General features: G+C 40.0%; 1 protein-coding gene across 1 annotated transcript; it reads right to left on the reverse strand.

The window, feature by feature from the left end:
• Nucleotides 1-3,020: 3,020 nt before the first annotated feature.
• KRCC1 (lysine rich coiled-coil 1) lies at nucleotides 3,021-22,075 on the reverse strand. The gene is made up of 3 exons (XM_003420419.4): nucleotides 21,935-22,075; nucleotides 7,622-7,794; nucleotides 3,021-4,388 (listed from the first exon to the last, which is right to left on the reverse strand). The coding sequence occupies exon 3, from the start codon at nucleotides 4,364-4,366 to the stop codon at nucleotides 3,593-3,595; it is 774 nt and encodes a 257-aa protein (XP_003420467.1). The 5' UTR covers nucleotides 4,367-4,388; nucleotides 7,622-7,794; nucleotides 21,935-22,075; the 3' UTR covers nucleotides 3,021-3,592.
• Between the last annotated feature and the right edge of the window lie 918 nt (nucleotides 22,076-22,993).

Below are 22,993 nucleotides of genomic sequence, written 5' to 3' on the forward strand. Positions count from 1 at the left end.
TGTATTTTGAGTCTATCTCTCTTGAGATATAAAAGAGAGAATCGAGCAGAGACGAGAGGGACCTCCTACGAAGACCAAGACAGCAGAGCCGGGAGCAGAGCTTCTCCTTTGGATCTGGGGTTCCTGGCTGAGAAGCTCCTACAGCAGGGGAAGGTTGGTGACAAGGACCTTCCCCCAGAACTGACAGAAAGACAGACTTCCACTAGAGGTGGTGCCCTAAATTTGGACTTCTAGCCTCCTAGCCTGTGAGAGAATAAACCTCTGTTTTTTATTGTGGTATTTGTTACACTAGCTCTAGATAACTGAGACACTTGCCAAGGTTTAACTCTAACCTTAGCTATCGTATTTTACTGTTATAATGCTTTCTGAGTCCTGCTTCATCTAGGACCTTCCCCTGGCCCCAACTATTTGAACCTTCTCTTTCACCCTCAGTGTTACCACCCTGCTGAATCTGGTTTCTCAACCTCGTGGTTTTCTTTTTGGGCAAGGTTTTGCCCTTCTGGAAGGAAATATTTGCTAGATATTTCTGAAATTCTTGATGGCTTAGGTGATCATAACACAATTTGTTTTCCTGATGCTTCTCTGCAGATTTTGCACTCACCAACACAGAACCTGGGACGGCTTCTTCTAGTTTTGTGGTTCTTTTCAGACCTATTTGTCCAGTTTGATACAGGGATAAATAATGGCTTGGAACAGGGTAGTGGCAGAGAAGAGGGAGAGAATTGGATAATAGGAGAGATAATTTGGTGACATAACTAGGAGGAATTATTGATGGGTCTGATGTAGGAGAGGAGGGGTCAAGAGTGGTTTTGGCTTGAACAATTGATTTGATGTTGTAATTTACAGAAATGGGGGAGACTGTGCAAAGAATCACTAGTGTTGAGAGAAGCAAGTGCTGTATTGGGGTTCTAGGTAGAACCATCCATGAAGACAGATATAAGTCTACAACTCAGGGGGAAGGTCAAGAAATAGAAATCTGGAGGTCTTCAACATATACGTAAATTTAAAGCCTTGGCTCTGGATGAGTTTATTTACGATGTGTGATTAGAAAGAAGAGTGGTCCCGGACTGCACCCTGATGCACTCTACATTCATTTAAAGGTTAGGGGAGGCGGAACCAGTAAAGAAGTCTATGAGGAGGAAGAGCTATTGATGTGGGAAAAATCAGGAAAATGCGGTGTTATGGAAGAGAGAAGCATTTTAAGGAAGAGGTACTGATCAATCAGATGGAAGATGCTGAGAGGCTGGATTGAATGCAAAAAGGTATCCATTGGATTTGACAAAATGGAGGTCATTGGAGACCCTTAACAAGAGCAGCTTCAGGGAATGGTAGGGACAGAAACCAGATTAGAGGAGGTCAAGGAGAAAATTGGAGGTGAGAAATTGTAGACAGCTAGTGTAGACAAGTTGTTTTGATGTGAAAGAGTTGTCTTTCAGGCAACTGAAAGAGGTCATAGGGATCAAGGGAGTTAATGTTTTTTTGAAGAGAAGACAGAAGCATATTTGCATACTGATGGAATAATTTGGTCTTTGTCCCTGATTCTGGGAGATAACCTATAAATCCTTGGAATTTCCCAAGTGACTGAAGTGTCTTTGTTATCTGTGAAGGCTCCAGACTACACCTAAGGGTTTATGCTGATAAGGTAACTCATATTGGCTTGGAGCTGGAAGACCCCAGAAAGACCTATTACATGACATCAGCCTGATCTCAGGGGAGAAGAGCTGGAAGTTGAGTTCAACCACAAGGGTAATGATTCAATCATACCTACATAATGAAAACCCAATAAAAACTCTGGACACTGACATTCAGGAAGGTCTTGGTTGGTGTAAGACACTGAAGCACAGGTGGGTAACAGGTCTTTGGGACATGGAAGCTCTGCATTTGAAATCCTCCTGGACCTCACCCTATACGTCTCTTCTTTATGCTGGTTCTGATTTGTATCCTTTATAATAGAACTGTAATCACAGGTATAGCACATTCTTGAGTTCTGTGAGTCATTCTAGCAAATTATCAAACCGGAAGGGGCAGTGGTAACTCTCAAATTTGCAGCCAGGTCAGAAGTGAGAGTGTGTGGACCCCTCCAAACTTGCAGCTGGTGTCTGAAGACTTAGGCTGACTTGACAGCCTGGAGGCCTGTGCCCTTTAACTTGTGAGAAATGACCTAGCTCCAGGTGATTACAATCTGAAGAACTGTACTTGGAGTTGGTGTCAGAAGATATTTACAGTTGGTGTCAGAAAAGACACACTTTAACGTGTAGGAAAAACATTGTAGAAAGCAGAGTTTTTATATGATACAATTTTGTTACCAAAGACATTCTAGAGGTCAGGTCTTCTAGTCTTATTTGAAAATGAGGAAATTGACGTTAAGTGACTTTCCCAAAGTCACATAGTAACTTGACAGCATAGCTGAGAATAAAACTCTGGGATTCAGATTCCAGGCTGTTACTCTTTCTATAACACAATAACCAGTTGCTGTTGAGCCAATTCTGACGCATGGCAACCCCATGTTTTTCACAGTAGAACTGTGCTTCATAGGGTTTTCAATGGTTGAATTTTCAAAAGAATATTACCAGGCCTTTGTTCCGAGGTACCTCTAGGTGGGCCCAAACCTCCAACCTTTCAGTTACCAGCTAAGCAAGCTGTTTGCAGCAACCAGGGATTCCTAGAACACAATAATGATGCTCAAATGCTTGATATACTTATAACAAGTAGGACCATCAGAATGAAAAAAACGGTCAGGACAAAGCAATCTAACACAATTTCTTGTCTTTATAAGTTCCTCCCTCTTCACTTCCAGCTATTTGGAAAAATTGTGATCAGTCATAGATTTCTATCCTAAAAACTGGGTTCAAATCTGTTAGTAAGATATAGCAGATAAGGAATTCATACAACTTTTAAAATCTGACCTACCCAAAAAAGATCTGGCCTCCTGAGTACAAGTTATTGCTTTCCCACTCCCAAAATAAAATCATCATTGGATGGGAACAGATCATTGACACAGGCAACAACATGTGGAAATTAGAACACTTTATTATAAACATTTCCAGAATAAATGCTGATTTGCATCAGGACTCTTTGAAAACTTTTAAAACTATATTTAATCTAAGCTTATTATTATAATACATTTCATTTTCCAATTTCCAGCCTAGGAAATACACAGCAAGTTAGAGCTAACAAAGGAAATAATCATTCTAAATTGCTTCACAGAGAAAACCAAAAAGTATCCCACTAAAACCAAAGCAAACCCAACCAAGAAATAGATTCTGCAAAGCCTATGAATCCTCCAGTTTAAAGTAAATGATCTCCAAAGGGAAAATAACTCCACTATCATAGCAATCTGATGAATAAAAAGCAGAGCCATTCTCATTAAGGGAGATTATATATTAAAAAAAAATGTAATGATGCTTTTAAAAAGTATGGAAAAGCAATTTCTGTGTTGGGGAATAAAGCATACTAAATACTTTCCATTCAGGTGGCCTTTGTTAGAGGTTAAAGTACCTGTTCATATAAGGGATATGAACATGAACCTTGTGAGACCAAACTACTCAACTATTTTTTTCAATTCAATCTCAGGATAACCAACTAAACAGCTTCAAAATCCAAGGATAGACTGGTCCCACAGCATTTCCTCCTCTGTCCTTTCTTGGCCTTGATCCTTTTTCTCTTTTCTACGCTTACGTTCCTCTTTCTTAGAAGATACTTCTCGGCTTTTCTTCTCCTTTCGATTCTTAAGCTTTTCTGTACTGACACTGACTGTTTCCACCTCTGCTTTCTTTCTTCGGATGCTCTGGTGTTTGTCTAAATCCATCTCCTCACAACTTTTTTTCTTCTTATGTTTGGGCCGCTCCTCCTCTGCTTTTTCTCTGCCTTCCTCAGGGTGCCTTTTTCTCTTCTGATGTATCTGTTTATGACTGGCTTGATAGACACTGGTACTGTTTTCTGAGGAGAGGTGCTTGTAAACTGCAGATTCTCCACTGTATGAGCCATAATTATATTCTTGCTGACTACGGTTCAGGGGTACTGGTTTTTCTGAGGAATAGTCCCTGGTGAGTTGACAACAGCTTGGAGAGTCTAGTCTCAGTCTGCTATCATGAGCTGGTAGGTGCTGAGGTAACTGGTTTACCAATGTTTGCGGAATATTGTATGACCTTGGGTAAGTCTGGACAGTTTCAGATGGGAGTCTTTGATCAGACATTCTATATCTGGGTCTGGAATCAACCTCTTCTTCGTACCCAAAGGTTTCCAAATAGTCCTCTCTCATCTTTCTGAAACAAGTCTTTGGCTCTAAGCCTCTGGCTTTCTGCACTTTAATATAATCTTCGAGTTCATCTTGGAAAGAGTCATATGTCTTCTTTGAATGCTTCATTAGGTTCACAACAAGGGATTCTCTGTGGACAAGATGCGGGAAAATTCTTAAAGAGATTATTTTGAATATTTCTTTTGCTCATTAAAAGAGCTTCAAAGGACAAAAACGAAGCTCAGACAAATTAAAAAGTGAACATCAGCATAAAAATTAAATATGACATTATATGCCAAAAAGAAGCAACAGGATGGCCAAGTATCTCCCAAGCCATTCACAAGTAACTTTATTTAAAACAAAAATGAAAAAAGTCTCTCAGAGTGGGATGAAAAGAGGGAGATGGGCAGAAAAGAGCTGACATGTTGGATGCTGCTGTAGGGCTAAAAACGTAAGGCATGGAGAATGTGTGGCTAGAGCCACTCATCCATGGTGTGTGATCTATCTGAATGTTCACATAATTTCTAAAGTACTTATTAATCATTTCCTTGTATTTGGTTTTCTAAGGGAAATAACAGAACTGCAGAGAAGTAATTTGATCTTTAGAATCTTGAGTTTACTCAAGTGAAATAAAATCAATGTACATACTCACCTGACTAAAGTACTGTAAGGCTCAGTAATAATAGGATGTTGGTAAAATGGTTTGAAATACTGGACAGAATTAGAGATTCAGCTATGAGATGAAATCTACACTTAGGAATAGGGCACGAGGGAAGATGAGGGAACAGAGTTCTGGATCTTCTATCCAGGGCTTGGATTTCATTCTCCTACTTCTGATTGGTGAGAAAGCATTCTAGAATGCCCTCAGGTTTGTTGTCTCTACCACTGAAGCAACAGCGACAGGGTTAAGGGAGGAAATGGAGGTGAAAGCTGAAAGGGGGTAGGACTGACGTAGGGAAAAGTTTCAAAAATTTTAGCTAGAGTTTTTTTTTTTTGGAGAGGGGGAGGGCCATTTCTGATTTTTTTCCCCTACCTCAAATCTTGGATAAGTACAAACACAGCAGCAAATGTGTTTACCATGAGATGGTGATGCCCTAGATATTTGTAGTGATCTATATTATCACTGAAATTAAGGAGGCAGCATAGCCCGGGTCAAATGGGCTATTTCTTCTCTTTAACAGAAACAAATTAAGCCTGACAGAACTCTCAAGTCACTAATGATCACTTAGCTTTTCTGGAAACAAAAGAAATTGTAAATGAAGCCTAATTTGGTAAATCAGAAAATTAGCTCCTTAGCTAAATAGTATCTACAATCCTGACTAGAATAAAAATGATGTAACGGAAGGACTACACTTTGATTAAATATGGGCAAAAGATCTGCACAGTTCAGGCAAGAATATATACAAATGGTCAATAAGCACATGAAAAAATGCTCAATATCATTAGTCATCAACTAAACGTAAGTTAAAACCACAATGAGATACCACCATGAACTCACTAGAATGAAATTAAGGGCTGAGAATACCAAGTGATGGTGAGGATGTGGGGCAATCATACACTGATGGTGGGAATATAAAATGGTACAACCACTTGGCAAACAGTTTGGCAGTTTCTTAACAAGCTAAACATACACCTGCCATATGATCTAGTCATTCCACTCCCAGGTATTTACTCAAAAAGAGAAAAAGAAATACATGCTCATTCAAAGATTGTACACGAACGTTCATGGCAGTTTTATTTAATAGCCCAGACTGTCCATTGACAGGTGAATGGATAAATTGCGGTATAATGACACAATGGAATACTACCAGTGATAAAAAGGAATGAACTACTGATACACACAACAACATGGATGAATCTCAAAATAATTATGCTGAGTGAAAGAAGCCTGACAAAAGAATACATACTCTGTGATTCCACTTGCATAAAACTCTAGAAAATGCACACTAATTTACAGTGACAGTGGTGGCTTGAGGACATGGGAAGGGGGAGGTGGGAGGGAGGAATTAAGGGCACAAGGAAACTTTTTGGGATGATGGATAAGTTTGCTACCTCGACTGTGGTAATGATTTCATACATGAGAAGTGAAACCATACGTCCCTACAAAAACTTGCGCATGGATGTTCATAGGACCACTAGTCATAATAGACAAAAAGTAAAACAACCCAAATGTCTACCAAACTGATGAATAAAATGTTACATATTCATACAATTGAATATTATTCAGCAATAAAAAGGAATGAAGTACTTATACATGCTATCATATAGACGAACCTTGAAAACATTATGCCAAGTGAGAGAAGTCAGTCACAAAAGACCACACATTTGTATGATTCCACTTAGATGAAGTGCCCAGAATAGGCAAATCTACAGAAACAGAAAGTAGATGATTCCCTAGGGCTGGGGGTGGGGTGAGGGTGGAAGAGAAAATGGACAGTGACTGCTAATGGGTATGGAGTTTCTTTTTGGGGTAATATACTTAGAGTGCGCTGATGGTTGCACAGTTCAATGACTATACTAAAAACCAATGAATTATACACACTTTAAATGGGCAAACTTTATGTTATATCTCAATGAAGACCTCAAAAATATTGAAAAGTCATTTTTGCTTCATTAAGAAAACAAATTTTAACGATGCCTCCCACGACACGGCTTCAGTGGGTGATGCTGCCACTTGGATTTGTAATGGGAAAAAGGGTAGCATGCCACATTGGTGCCTGTTCCGTGCCAGATGTAATTTCCAAAGTGTCAGAGTTTGTAGCACTGTGTTACATTACTGATTCAGGGCCATAATCATCTTAGTACTTGTTCTAGCACCACACAAGCTTTCGGTTTTCCTCCTTTTCAAAATGTAAGCTGGATTTTCCAGGGTGCATCCTGCCATTTCAGGCTACACTGGGTCAGGTCACTCATGTCCTCTGGTAATTCAACTGTACTGGGGGGAGGGAAGAGGCAATGAGTTTTACGGCACTGTGTCCTTGGGATCTGGCACAAGGTAAGTTGTCAATGACTACCGGCTGATGATGGTGGTACCCTTAAATAGAATGCTAAAAGGAAATCCACTCTTTTTAAAAATCTATAGTTATAGTAGGAAAATATTATGGTAAAGACACTGATCCAGAAATACACAAGATTATGTGATAGAAAGAAAGACTGAAAGAACAGGGACAGTTGCCAAGAGGGGTGGTGATTTTATGATTTGATTAGAAACAGACAAAACTAAGGTTGGCTGTTGTTGTGACTTTATAGTAGAATACGAAATCACTAGCTTTAAATTGAATTTAATAAACTGAAGAGCAATAATCAAGTTATTGCCTCAAAGTGAAAGTCTCCCCAGTACAAAATGGATGGCAGAGTTTGATAAAGATATGAACGAAACCTTACCCTTATCAGGCTGAGAACTTGGTGGAGAAACCTCATATTTGCTCATTAACTGCTTCAGTTTTTCAGCTGAACTTCCCACACGGTGAGACTGTGCAGTAACCAACCAGGGAGCCAAAAATCACGATGCAGAGATGATAAAATCTATTTTTGTCTAATACTCCACTCCCATTCTCCTGAAATCAAGCACAGTTTTGTTACACAGATTAAATAACTCATATTTTAGAATTATAACATCAACACAGAGCAATCATCTGAAAATTCATAAAATCCGTTTTTATTTTCTTACCATTTTGTTTTCCGTTAAGTTTGAAAATGAAGCCTACTTTTTGAGCAGGTTTTTGCTTTGGAAAAATAAATAATATTTTCTTTTTTCAAGAACAAAAGTGACCTCAAATTTACACCTCTGAATTTGAAGGTGGCACTCCTGAGTTTTAACATATTTGGTCTGAAGGAAAAGTTTAAGAATAGAGTGCGGATTGCTTTCAAATTAATGTATCAGCTTCAGCAGAGTGACACAATTTAGAAGACAGTAATTTTTATGTTCTTGTTTGTGACAGAAACTACCACCTACCTCCCAAGATGCTTATCTTCTTCCTTATTATTAACAACTCTGGGCAATGTGCCCAGTTAAAACACTCTATTTTCTAGCCATTCTTAAAGCCAGATGTGACTGTGTGAATAAATCCTGGCCAATAATCAGAAAGCTGAAGTGCTGTGTAGGACTTCCAGGAGGGTCTTGCAGCTGGAATGAAGATGCCACATGTCATGGACTGAGCTGTGTCCCCCAAAAATATGTGTATCAATTTGGCTAGGCCATTATTCCCAGTATCGTGTGACTGTCCACCAGTTTGTCATCTGATGTGATTTTCCTATGTGTTATAAATCGTACCTCTATGTCGTCAACGAGGTGGGATAGGCTAGAGTTATGTTAATGAGGCTGGGCTGAATCTACAAGATTGGACTGTGTTTTGAGCTTGTCTCCTTTGACGTATAAAAGACAGAAGCAAGCAGAGACAGGCCCCTCATACCACAAAGAAAGCAGCGCCGGGAGCAGAGTGTGTCCTTTGGACCAGAGGTTCTTATGCTGAGAGGCTCTCAGATCAAGGGAAGATTGATGACGAGGGCCTTCGTCAAGAGCCAACAGAGAGAGAAAGACTTCCCCTCAAGCTGATGCCCTAAATTTGAACTTGTAGCCTACCTGACTGAGAGAAGCTAAATTTTCTTTGTTAAAGCCATCCACTTGTGGTATTTCTGTTATAGCAGCACTAGATGACTACGGCACCGTGGCTGGAGTTCAAACAGTCATCGTGGAACATGAGGGGACCTTGAGGAAGGAAAACGCCTGGATTCCTGACAGATCTGTCAAAGATCTGTCTCAATAGCCTTGTACTGTGTATCTCCAAATTTCTTTTAAGTGAGGGAATGAATAAACTCTTAAAGGTTAAAGCTAATAATCTGAATAGATTTATAACCAACCACTAAGAATAACCAAGATGTGGGCGTAGGAAGAAGGCAAACAAACATTATCTGAGCACAATTATTAGAGATTTCTATTTTCTTGTATCTTCCACACTGAACACTACTTTATAATCCCATAAAAGTTTGGGATTATGCATCTCAAGTATTACAGAACCCCTTGGTTGTCTTTCACTAACCCGAGATCTTTGGGCTCTGGGGAGTGAGAATGTATTAGGCACACTCAAATAGTTGATTTCACTGAATTCTCACAGCTATGGAAGGGAACACCACTCCCATTCTGCAAGTTACCTACTCAGAGAGGTAAAAGTTATTTCCCAGTGTTAATGGTGAAGCTGAGACTTAAATCTAAAACCTCTCAATCCAAGGTCAACACATGACTGCAATTACAGTACTTTTACCTCAACCACGTAAGAACTAAAATGCTGTTGCCAATAAGATTAGTAATGGGAAGACTAGATGAATTATCTAAAACAGTACAGCAAGCATTATGTTTCAGTTATGTAAAGGTGTCTAGTACTTTTGGTATCCCAGATATCAAAGATGAAAGAGCTCTAGCAGCTCATTCAGGTCTCAGATTATGAAAAGCACAGAGTGGGGAATAACTACTGGTCTTTCTCTAGGGCACCATTATACAGGAATGCTGCAGAAATGAGAGACAACACCATATAAAGGGAAAGAACACTGGAGAGGGAATCAGATCTCACTCTCAGGCTTAGTCATACCCGTGACTACCCAGGGAGAATTACTACTCCTCTGGATCTCAGTTTCTTCATCTATAAACTAAGGAAACAAGACCACTAAATATTTCCCCTCTAGCCCTAGCATTCTACAGTCCTGTGTCTAAAAAAATGGCTAAGTCAAGTGTAAGACTGTTGCATATTATGTTAATAGCCTTCGCCCACTGTAAAAGAAGGCTCTGAGGATCTACAATATCCCTTGGTTACTATTAATAATTTCCTGCCCAAGCTTCATAATGTCTCCCTATACTGACTACAAGGATCAAGTTGTAGTCGCTTTCTAGATACAGTGGAAGGCAGAATGGTGTGAAGAAAAGAAAATGAACTTTGGAGTTAGGAAGACCTGAGTTTAAATCCTGATGTAACTCAACAAGTTATTTCCCTTCTCTGAGTTAGCCTCCTCCTCATCCATCAAAAGGACAACACACACACACACACAAACAAAACATACCATCTCCTTCACAGGGTTCTTATAAGGATTAAATAAGATGCATTTATGAACTTTACCTGCTACATTTAAAAAGCTGCTTTAAGCCTGGGGTCTTAAAAGCTAGCAAGTGGCCATCTAAGATACATCAATTGGTCTCAACCCACCTGGAGCAAAGGAGAATGAAGAACACCAAAGACAAAAGGAAAATATGAGCACAAGAGACAGAACGGGCCACATAAACCGGAGTCTCCATCAGCCTGAGACTGGAAGAACTAGATGGTGCCCAGCTACCACCAATGACTGCCCTGACAGAGAACACAACAGAGAATCCCTGATGGAGCAGGAGAAAAGTGGGATGCAGAACTCAAGTAGTAAAAAGACCAGACTTAATGGTCTGAGTGAGGCTGGAGGGGCCCCAGAGGACATAGCCCCTGGACTCTGTTAGCCCCAAACTAAAACCATTTTCAAAGCCAACTCTTTCTGGGCTGTAAGACATAAAATGATACTGGTAAGGAGTGTGCATCTTGGCTCAAGTAGATACATGAGACTATGTGGGCATCTCCTTTCCAGAGGTGAGATGAGAAGGCAGATGGGGACAGGAGCTGGTTGAATGGACAAGGGTAATACACGGTGGAGAGTAGGAGTGTGCTCTCACACAGGGAGAGCAACTAGGGTCACATAACAATGTGTAAGTTTTTGTATGAGAAACTAACTTGAATTATAAACTTTCACTTAAAGCACAATAAAGAGAAAAAAATAAAAAGCTGCTTTAAGGCACATTCACTTTATTTTCAGTCTCTCTCATAAAATCCTTTGTGACTCAAACTGTAGCCCCACCCAGAGCCGTCGTGTACTGTAGCACTACTCCACATATATATACCTTATAAAAGGTATCTGTAAAAAGTTCAATCTTTGTTCATTCAACATGATATCTATTAATAAAACAGATACAACATATTAAACATTTAATATTTTCAATCTTTACCTAGATACCATTTCATACGCCATCTCAAAACTGAAATTTCCTTAATTTACTTGCAAGGCTACCGTAATATCTTTTTACTAATGAAAACATTTAGTAAGCCACTAATATTTAATATGGCAATATGTATTTATTTAGCATGATAAGGCCAGAAAATACCATTCTGAAGAAACAGCTACTGGGGTACTAGTAGTAGACTGGTCTGGGATACCAGCATTAAAAGGCTAAGCTAAGAAAGTCAGCCTTGGCATTTTATGTTTTACAGTACACAATTTCAAGAAATGTAGTCTCTTTTAAGATAGTCACCTGATTCTGAAAGGTTAGTTCAAGGGACTAATGGACCACAATACTACAGACTCCACCAGATTGAGTCCAGCACAACTAGATGGTGCCCAGCTACCACCACCAACTGCTCTGACAGAGATTACAACACAGGGTCCGGGACAGAGCTAGAGAAAAATGTAGAACAAAATTCTAACTCAAAAACAAACAAGCAAACAAACAAAAACAGCAAAACTCTGATAGTACAGCCCCTGGACACCCTTTTAGCTCAGTACTGAAGTCACTACTGAGGTTTGCCCTTCAGCCAAAGATTACACAGGCCCATAAAACAAAATGAGTCTAAATGGGCATGCCAGCCCAGGGGCAAGGACTAGAAGGCAGGAGGGGACAGAAAGGTGGTAATGGGGAATCTAAGGTCGAGAAGGGGAGAGTGTTGACATGTCATAGGGTTGGTCACAAAACAGTATGTATATTAATTGTTTAATGGGAAGCTAGATTGGACTGTAAACCTTCATTTAAAGTACAGTGGGGGGAAAAAAAGATGAGAACATAAGGGTACAGGGAAACTAGAGTACTGGAAATGGGACATGAACACAATTACAGAGAATGCTGACATGTTGTGATATTTGAGCCTCTTGACTACCTGTAATCCTGAAATAATTAGAAAAACTTGATATCAGGTAATATTTCTGATTTGTGTGCATCTAATTGACAGTCTGATCTTGTGTTAACTGCATATTCATAGAAAAAAATCTGAAAAAAATATATACAAACTCAACAGTGGTTAGTTACCACTGGGAAATGGGATTAGAACCCAAAACCAAAAACCAAACCCAGTGCTGTTGAGTCGATCCCGACTCATAGCGACCCTATAGGGCAGAGTAGAACTGCCCATAGCGTTTCCAAGGAGCACCCGGTGAATTCGAACTGTCGACCCGTTGGTTAGCAGCTGTAGCACTTAACCACTATGCCACCAGAGATTAGAACAGGGGTAGGGAAAACATTGAATTTTGCTCCCTGTACATGTCTGTATTATTTTACTTTTTGTAAAAAAAAATTGTTAATTAAAAATGTGGTAAAAATTTAACTTAAAAGTTATACTGGTATCTTCAAACTAAACTTGACATACCCAATGGTGGTGTGGTATTGACTTTTCCTTTAAAAATCTTCAATAAGAACAGGTAAACAATATCTTTTGGTGACAACCAAAACTTAATTACAGATAGAAAGTTTAAGAAGATGAAGGCTAGTCATTTAGCGGCTCAAGATATCTTAAGATAAAACAATCATATCCCTCCCAGCTCAACCTTTAATACCAGATTTCCCATTCTTAAGTCAAGGTTCTAAGCTGACACTGAGGTCAGGAGCTTGAGGTTACCTTTAACTCCTTCACTCATGCAGCTCTTTATCTTTATTTAATTTCATCACATCCCTAAGCTCAAAATCTCAGCCATTTCCTCCCCCAGGAAATCCTAAATTATGTCAATTTTAACTTCATAATGTTCTTTCATAGCTATCCCTTCATTTTTCAACTCCCATACATTACTTAGTTCAAGTTCTCCATGGCTTCGGGCTTTGTTAAACTTCATCACTATTTATTGAGTTTGCTTCAAGGTACCATGGTGGGTACTGCAGGAAAGGACAGGGAAGGAAAACAAGATGAACATTTACTGAGTGCCGACTGTGTGCCAGGAGTTCCTTAAAAACTCATGAATTTCTTGAACTCTAGTCTTAAAACATTCATTTTATGCAAAATGTCTTTATTTAATATTTGAATAAAATTACTCAGGAAGATGTGCCACTGAACTTCAAATATTTCCTGGCATACCTGGTATTGCTGAATACCTCAAAAACCCCTGAGAATCTGAGTGTCTTCACTGAAGAAATACGGGTTCACAATATTCCTTTATCTGCCAGTTGATCTTTCATAAAAGAAAGCATGGCATGACTTGTGCTTTCAGTAAATCCACACTGTCATTTTATGTTCACTGCAGAGTATCACACTCGCAAGCCACCTACTAATAATCTGATCTGTAACTGTTACACAGCATTGGCCTGTGTACCAGGTACAGTTTTAAGCACTTATTAGTAACTAATTTTATCTTTTTAACAACCCTAAGAGGTAAGTCCTATTATAATCCATATTTTATAGAAGAGTAAACGGAGGCACAAAAAGGCTAAGGAATATATCTATGGTCACAGTAAATATTTCCAGAATGTGCTATTAACCATTATGCCAGGCTGCCTTTCTGATACAAAACTTCTCAGACTATATTCTGGAATCCATTTCTTCCCTTTTTGAAAACCAAAACATTTCCTGATATCTAGACCTTACCCATCTCTCCATTAAGAAAACCACAGACTGGGAGAAAATGTCCACATAATACATATCAGACAAAGGACTTCTATCTAGAGTACATAAAGAACTCTTACGACTCAATAAGACAACCCAATTAAAAACAGGCAAAACATTTGAATAGACACTTCAGAAAATACATACAAATGGACAATAAACACATGAAAAGATACTAGACATCAAGCAAATGTGAATTAAAACCACAAGAAGAAACTATTAACCCCTCACTAAACTCCTCCCAAAACCAAACCCTTCGCCATCAAGTTGATTGTGACTCATAGCGACCTACAGGACAGAGTAGAACTACCCCACAGGGTTTCCAAGGAGCAGCTGCTGGATTTGAACTGCTGATCTTTGGCTTAGCAGCCTGAGCTCTTAACCACTGTGCCACCTCACTAAAAGAATGGCTAAAATTACAAGGACTGAAAATAACCAAGTGTCAGTATGGACGGGGAGCAACTGGAATTCACATACATTGCTGGTTAGAATGTAAAACGGTAAAACCACTTTATAAAAGTTAGACAATTTCTTAAAAGAGCATCCTTCAAAAAGGACTTAAAAAGTACATCTAGATAGAAAGTTCTATATCTGTGCTGCCCAATACAGTAGCCACTTGCCTCATGTAGCTATTGAGCACTTCAAATTTGACTAGAGGAAGTGAATTTTCAAATTTAATTAATTTAAACTTAAATAACTGTATGAGGCTAGTGGCTACCCTGTTGGGCAGCACAGCTCTACAAGATTCAATATTGCTGAATCTATACAAGAAAAGGGCAAATATTGTGAGAATCATTAAATGGAAATACAATATAAGGAAGCACAGAGCTTGCTAGGGATGAAAATGTCAGGAAGAACCAAGTTTTTAATGAGTAATGGGCATAATTCTTGTTACGGTGCTTTAACACAAAAACATGCAAAACAGGAAGCATTCTAAACTTTAGAAGCCTAACAGTTCAGTTTCAGGAGATATCTGACAAACTGTAATTCCCCTGCAACAAAAGCGATTGAACTTTCACTTGGAATTTACAATAACAAAATTTGCACCGCTTGATAAAGAGCCACGAAGAACACTTGAGGCAACACCAGATCTAATCAAGAAGCACATCAAACAGAAGAGTCTCCGGAAGGTCCTACTCAAGCCCGCCTTAAACCTATACAGGTGACAGCCATTTATTGGAAAGGCAATAGAGGAAGCAATGCTTATGAATTCATTCCAAGCTCATTGCCAGCCTAATGAAAAAGCTGGTGGGGGAGAAATTAATAAAGTTGGTGAGTTTTCTGTTCCTGTTGCCCCATCCCAAGATACAGGCATAACTGGTGTTTGCTCAGTGATAAGTCAAATGTGCCAAAGGTATTTGTGGGAGAATGTCTAGTGCCTATGGTCTAAAATTAAAGAATAATATATTTAAAAAAGCACATCTATTATATGATCTAGTCATTTCACTCCTATGTATTTGCCCAAGAACAGTGAAAACATATATCCAAAGACTTGTATATGAATATGCACAGCAGCTTTATTTGTAGTAGCCCCCCCACCCAAAAAAAATCATCATGTCTATCAACAGGTGAATGGATAAACAAAATGTGGTATATCCATACAATGGAATTACTGAGCAATAAAGAGGAACTAGCAACACACACAACACGGATGAATCTCAAAAACACCACGGTTAGTGAAAAGAGCCAGACACAAAAAAGTATCTACTGGATGATTTCATTTATACAAATTTATAGAAATGCAAACAAATCTATAGTAACAGAAGGCAGATCAGTAGCTGCTTGAGGGTGGAGGGAGGGGTGGACTGCAAAGGGGCATGATAGAAATATTTAGTATTTTGCTTATGATGGTGATTTTATGGGAGTATACGTCTGTCAAAAACTCACTGAATTGTACACTTTGTTGGTTTAAGTAAAGCACACCTTAATAAAGGGTACTGTTGTTGTTGTGTGTGCTGTCAAGACCTTTCCAACTCACGACCCTATAGGACAGAGCAGAACTGTTCCATATCGTTTCCAAGGCTGTAATCTTTACAGAAGCAGATAGCCAGGTCTTTTCTCCCACGGAGCAGCTGATAGGTTTGAACCGCCAACCTTTCAGTTAGCAGCCTAACCACTGCGCCACCAGAGCTCCTTATGAAGTATACTAGGAGCTTAAAGACAACGAATTTTTGGGAAAAAGAAATGTTTACCTTATTTTGTTAAGCCAGATTTTGAAATGTTGGGTTCGTTTCCCGAAAGATCATCTACCTAACAAGGCCAAGACACCTATGTAGAACTAACTACTGCCTGTCATTTAACTACCTCACTGTTCTTGAAGTCACATGGAACTAGGGACTCTGCAGTCAGTTGCGCCACTTACAAGCTGTGCAACCTCTGTGCCTCAGATTCTTCATCTTTAAAATACGGATACACATAAAAAAGTTGTTGTGAGGCTTAAAGAAAATGTATGCAGGGTTTAGAGGAGTACATGGCACACAGGAAGAGCTGTATGGGTAAACGGGCTATTTTGTTATTCAGGATTTCATCTACTTAACAGACATACTGATGTTAGTAACCACAGAAAGCCAAATAAAGGTTTTCCGTTAACCGGATAGGGGTGCCTGGAAGGAGTATTTCACTTTTTGATTTCAAGCTAACTTACAACTAGAGGGATTATTTTTTAAAAAATCTCATCCTAGTCTTTCCTGATTGCTGATTTTGAACTCTTTTAAGGTTTACCACTTGTGTTAATGTCTTTATAATTTGGTATTATGTTTATACCCAAGAGTATGTGGTAGTAAGCGGAAACACCTTGGGATCTTAGCTATTTAACAGGCTGGTATAGGTCCTAAAGTAGCCCCGACGGTGCAGTAGCTAAGCACTCAGTTGTTAACCAAAAGGTTGGCAGTTCAAACCCACCAGCATCCCCCAAGGAGAAAGATGTGGCAGTCTGCTTCTGTGAAGATTTATAGCCTTGAAAACCCTATGGGGAAGTTCTACTCTGTCCTATAGGGTCACCATAAGCCGGAATTAACTCAATGGCAATGGATTTGGTTTTGGATTAGGTCCTAAGCAGGAAATACAGCTTGTCACGGTGACTGAAACTCATCTAGAGTATTTTTTTAGATGTACCTTCTAAAAATTTTGGAAAAAGTTGAGAAGATTTGATGTTCCTATTGATACCACATATACACCACAAACCTACTTATGGGTGAACATCAATGACGCCATTTACCTGGTCATTTACTTTTAGGAAGGAAAACGATCACAGTGGAAAGGAGGAACATGGATTCTTTCATTTTGGAGAAATGAAACCCTGCAAGTTACTCGATAGCTGTATTGATCTTTTATATGTACTGCAGTAAAAATATGTACTGCCATTGTGTAAGTTAAATAAAAACACTGCACACCAACCACTGTTTTCAAATGTTGTCTGAAAACAACATATAAATCTTAATGACATACTAAGAACTAGTTTGCTTTTCTTAATTCTAAACTTGTCAGAGAGAATCTGTTCCATTCTGGCCACTCTTAGAAAAAGCAAAACCTGAATTCAACTATTGCATAATATGAAATATGTTTTTAAAAAGTTTCAGGTTTACTAAATAAACTGAATTTAAGTGAAAAATTTAATAAAAATCTTCATGCTTCACAGCACATTATTTGATTTGTGTTGACATAGCACTTAAATATAATACAGCATAATGATTTATTAAATGTCTTTAATCTTCGAAGAACAAAATTTTTTGGGCAAACTTAGAATGTTAGTTTGGTTGTTTCAGGTGTAAACAGCTGTTTTCTTCCCTTCCAATAAATGTACTAAGTTAACAAAATGGTCCAAATACTTTAATTCACTATGAATGTGTTAGGGGACATTTTTTCTCTCCATTATTTGCATCTTCAATTTCTCTCAGCAATGTTATAAAGTTCCTAGTGTATTTTGTTAAAAGTTATTCATAAGTCTTTTATGTGATTGTATATTGACTTTGTACTTTGTGGCTTCATTAAATAAACTATTATTCTAGTAGTCTTTTTTCTAGATTTCTTGGGATTTTCGATATAGATGATCATATCATCTGCAAATAAAGTCAGTTTTATTTCTTCTTTGCCAATCTGTACACCTTTTCTTTTTCTTGTCTTATCGTATGGCTTTCAGAAAAAATGTTGAAGAGAAGCAGTAAGAATGAACATCGCTGCCTGGTCCTGTTCTCAGGAAGTTCTGCAACCTTTTAACACCATCATAATCTTGGAAAAGATGAAGCAGAGCATGGCACTGAATTACAGGGGACTAGGTTTTTTAGTTTTTTTTTTAGGTAACCAATTCTGTCATCTCTGCCAAAGCACGCTGCTTTATCCCTTTTTGCCCCTGAAGGTCAAACCCCATTTAAGAAGTTTTCAGAGATCTTGATTGTATCTTAAACGCATCTTAAATGCAGTCCTACACCTGTCAGCATCATAAATACTCTTAGCTATAATGCTAGTCGTCAACCTCTCCTTTTTAGGAAAGGGGGTTACTATCTGACCTATGAGTGTGTTAAATTATAGCAATTTTACTAATACGACCATCACAAAAATAACTAAGTACTTACTATGGCATATGTCCAATCACAAAATACAAATGAATGAACAAAATCACTTAAGAGTACTAGTTACATATTTAATATTAAATTTGTCTTTATTTAAACTAAGCCTTTGAACGTCAATAATCGTAACTACTCTGTAGCTAGCTAACTCAGGGATTATGCTTGTGTACTACAGAAGTCTGAATAATCCATATTTAAAACTAATTCCCACTTTGTTTTTTTTCCCCTAATTGAACTACCAAGCACTGGGGTCTTTAAAAAGGTTGTGCCTAACTCATCTGTATACCCGCAGTACTGAGCACACTACCTGGTACACAGCAGGAGCTCAATGTTTTTTGGATAAATGTGTAAGAAGGGCTATGAGTTAGATTTTCTTACTGCCATTTGACTTGAATCTATTTAATATCATGGAAACAAGGGCAAGTATTTTTAGGCAATTGCTATATAAATGAATTAACAATTCAGTAAAGAGTCAGAAATGTCCTTCAGTCTAAAATTAAGTCCATTAAATAAATTTTTTTTTTCCTTAAAAGGAATACCTAGGTAGATAAAGTTTTTTTTGTTTGTTGCTGTTCTGTTTTTACTATGATTACTCAGGGATATCATTATTTGGTGAACATTCATTTTTTAACTGTCAAAAATATCTGAGAAACTTCACTGAATGAATTACAAAGTGTCCTGGAAAATCTTATGACACCTTGATCATAAATTTTAAGTATGTGTATTTCTTTTCATATAGTGTGGCCCCTTGGTATTTCTTTTTCTGTGACTGAGTTTCTCAATTTCCTATTTGTAACCTCTCAGCTTCTATTTCTTCCCTGCTTGCCAATCTCTAATCCTTATTGAAATCTGCTCATTGCTAAGACCAATACAGAGGACAGACTCATAAGGGTGCTATAGCTGTCGGTAAAAAGGGATCGGCAGATGCTCTTCGAATCACTTTTAATGGTCCTGTCAGGGTCTGGAAAGTGAGGGTGGAATTTTAATAACTGAAAGTATGACAGTTCCTTGATACCTTTATGGAGGAATCTCCTAACAGGTCTTTTTAAAGAAAGATACCGACAAAGTATCAAGCAACGTGTTTTTTTCCCTTTTCTTGTTTACCTACTATTATAACGCAATTATTTAGAGCTTTTACAAACATCTAAACTAAAAATACATTGAATCCTCATAGTGTTAAAGGATATAATACGTAAAATTTTACCATTTGTTAAGTGAGAAGTTGACTGAACAGTTAATGAAAGGTATTTACCGGAAGTAGACGACAAGAGGTAATTTTTTTGAAGAACAATTATACCTTGTTCTTCAAATCCTAGTGAACAGTCTCAACTCTCAACTCAAAGGTTAAGATTAATGTTTGTTATTTTTTATGAATTGTCATTCTAGTACTCAGCCATGAATATCAACATGGAAATGCAAAATCAGTCAAAAATTTAAAGCTGTAAGGGACCTGAGTTTGATTAGTCCAGGGTTTCTTAACTTTGGCACTATCGACATTTTGGGTGGGATAATTGTTGTGAGGGGCTATCCTGGGCACCCCAGGATCTTTGCAGTAACCCTTGCCTCAAGCCACTAGATGCCAATGGCATACCTCCTGCCCCCCAGTGGTGACAACAAATGTTGCCAGACATTGCCAAATGTCCCTTGAGGGGCAAAATCACTAGTGGACTAGTTGAACCTCCCCACCCCAAAGATGATAAAACCCAAGTCCAGGCGGTTTGATTTGCTCAGGGCCATGTAGAAGCTAGTACCAGAATCTTCCTTTTCTAGTATTCTCATTTTACCACCTTGAAGTGGTATAGGAAGGTTACTGCTAGCATTGTGTGAACTGAGATCTTTTAACATCTTTAATAATTACACATATTCAAAAACAATCAAAGAAAAAAAAATGCTGAATCTGGCAAAAAGCCGTTTTTTCCATGAGAAGTTGGTTCCAAATCTTCCTGTGATCTGGCCATAAGAGCCAAATTGAATTGCAGTCTTGACACCTATAAACTGCTCAGGCTTAATTGCTGCTGACGAGCAGGCAGTTTCATATAAAAACAAAAATCCAGGAGATTTTATTTTTTATTTCCGAACAATCGTACTAACCCAGGCTGACTGAAGACACCAAAGCTAGTTTTCCAAAGGTTGTCTTCGTTAAGAGACTTAAGAGAACATCATCTTGATGCAGTGAAATTCTAACTTCCATTTTTAGTGAATGGGATTTATAAAGTGCTTATAAAGTTTTAAAAGATTTATTACATTTGCTGTTTTGCCATGCCTCCAAAGGGAAAGGTGTAAAAGATTATGGAATAGCACACAAGAATACAATTTATCATGTAAGCGGGTGAAAATGAAGTGTTATCTATGATTATCCCTCCAGGAATTATTATTCTACAGTATGCTGGCTTCCACTCTCTCTCACTCTGGAGACAAAAGACAACATAAGGCAACACAGCAAATATTAAAAATTAATTACGAAATTTAAGATGCATGAATGTTTTACTGAGATCCTTTGCGGCTGGATCAAGTACCACCATCTAAAATAATTTCCAAAACTGCTTTAAAGCCTTAATGCACGGTTAGCAAAAAGCAGGCTGTTCGCAGCTATATAATATTATACTTTGGGAGCGCTCAAACACCTCAGAGATGGTCAAGAAAAAAATATGTCAGGGAAAAAGCGTTGGCAGATTCGCCTTAAAACTCACACACCATGATTCAAGTGGGCCCACAGGGTCGCTATGAGTCGGAATCGACTCCAGGGCACTGGGTTTGGGTTTTTTTTTTTTTGGTTTAGGAAACTCAGACGCTTGTTTCACCCGGCCAGGGCTTCCGGGAGGGAGTCAAGGAAAGTTCTCCGACGTGATTCCCCAAAGCCTCTTCCTCCGAGGGCCCCCGCAGCTGTAAAGCTACTTCCTACCAAACCCGTTGCCGTGGAGTTGATTCTGACTCCTAGCGACCCTATAGCGCCCAGCAGGGCTGCCCCACAGGGCTTCCAGGGCTGTACGTCCTCACGGAAGCAGACCGCCACACTCTTCTCTCCGGCGGCCGCTGCTGGCTGAACCGCCGACCTTTCGGTCAGCAGCCCAGCGCTTAGCCACTGCGCCACCAGGGCTCCCTGAGCTACTTCCTACTCTCCTCCAAGCCCTAACTCCACCTCTCCTAAGGATCCTACGGGAAGTCTCCACTTTTCCAGAATGTTGACTCCACCAGACGGAGGTTTCCTCGGCTCCCGCCTCGGGCCTGCTGTCGCCTGTCTCGTCCCCTCGATCTCTTGAGTTCCCTGACACTCAGACCCACAGACGTCCGCCTGGCCGCCTGGCTCCCCACTCACGCCTCAGCTCCCCGTTTCCCTCCACACTCCTCCGGAGCCCTGGCGCCCCTTCCCGGGGCGTGGAGGGGAGCCGACGTCGGCCATTTCGTCCACTCGGGCGCGCCCGGAGGGCTGGGCCGCGGAGTCGACGGGCTGAGACGGGGCGCCCCCGCCGCCGGCGGGAACTCACCTTCTCTGAGGCAGGGGCGGGCGTCTACAACTACTGTCCCCCTCCCCGCCAACGCCGCCAGCCGGGAGCTAGGCCGGGGTGGAGGTGGCGGAGAGGCAGGAACAACCGCTGCCGCTGCCGCCGCCTCCGCCGCCGAGCAGGCGGGGTACAGGCAGGAGGCGGAGACGGCCCTTCCTGAGGGGAAGTCGCCGCCACCACCGCCTGGTGACTGGGCGGTGCCGACGCCATGGCGGCGAGGCGCACTATTGCGCTTGCGTGGGTCACCTCCCTCCCCCTCGGGCCCTTAGCCCTGCCTCCCCGTTTGCTCCGCCCCCTCCGCCTCTTGCTGGGCTCCGCTGGCTGCCAGCTGTGGTGGCAAAGCTGACGCCTGCCGCTTCTCCTCGCGTTCCCATTGGCGGGAGGGAAAAGCACGTGGGGCCGTTCTCAGGGAGTGCATGTAAAACCAAAAGAGGGAAACAGAAAATCTGGAAATCTAGGGATTCCACCTCGGAAATATCTCAAAAGGACGTCATCTTCTGCATTGTCTTTCTTTTCTGTTGTGGCCCTTAGTATACAGAGTAGATTAAGCATAATCGTTGGTGATGATATGTGGTCATCATGGGTACATAAATGACTCCTCCCCACCCCAGCTCCTTCTCTTTCTCTATGTATACGTTATTGTTGTTGTTAGGTGCCTTCTAGTCGGTTCGAACTCATAGCGACCCTGTGCACAACAGAACAAAACACTGCCTGGTCCTGTGCCATCCTCACAATTGTCACTATGCTTGAGCCCATTGTTGGCAGCCACTGTGTCAATCCATCTCGTTGAGGGTCTTCCTCTTTTTTGCTGACCCTGTACTTTACCAAGCATGATGTCCTTCTCCAGGGACTGATCCCTCCTGAGACAATCTCCCCATCTTTGCTTCTAAGGAGCATTCTGGTTATACTTCCAAAACAGATTTGTTCATTCTTTTGGCAGTCCATGGTATATTCTATATTCTGCACCAACAACAAAATTCAAAGGTGTCAATTCTTCTTCAGCCTTCCTTATTCATTGTCCAGCTTTCGCATGCATATGAG

The sequence above is a fragment of the Loxodonta africana genome, chromosome 15 (genome assembly GCF_030014295.1).
Source record: "Loxodonta africana isolate mLoxAfr1 chromosome 15, mLoxAfr1.hap2, whole genome shotgun sequence".
Classification (NCBI taxonomy): Eukaryota; Metazoa; Chordata; class Mammalia; order Proboscidea; family Elephantidae; genus Loxodonta; species Loxodonta africana.

Bases quoted from the DNA above. Each gene is read 5' to 3' on its own strand.
- KRCC1 (XM_003420419.4), bottom strand. From the start codon at position 4,366: ATGAAGCATTCAAAGAAGACATATGACTCTTTCCAAGATGAACTCGAA.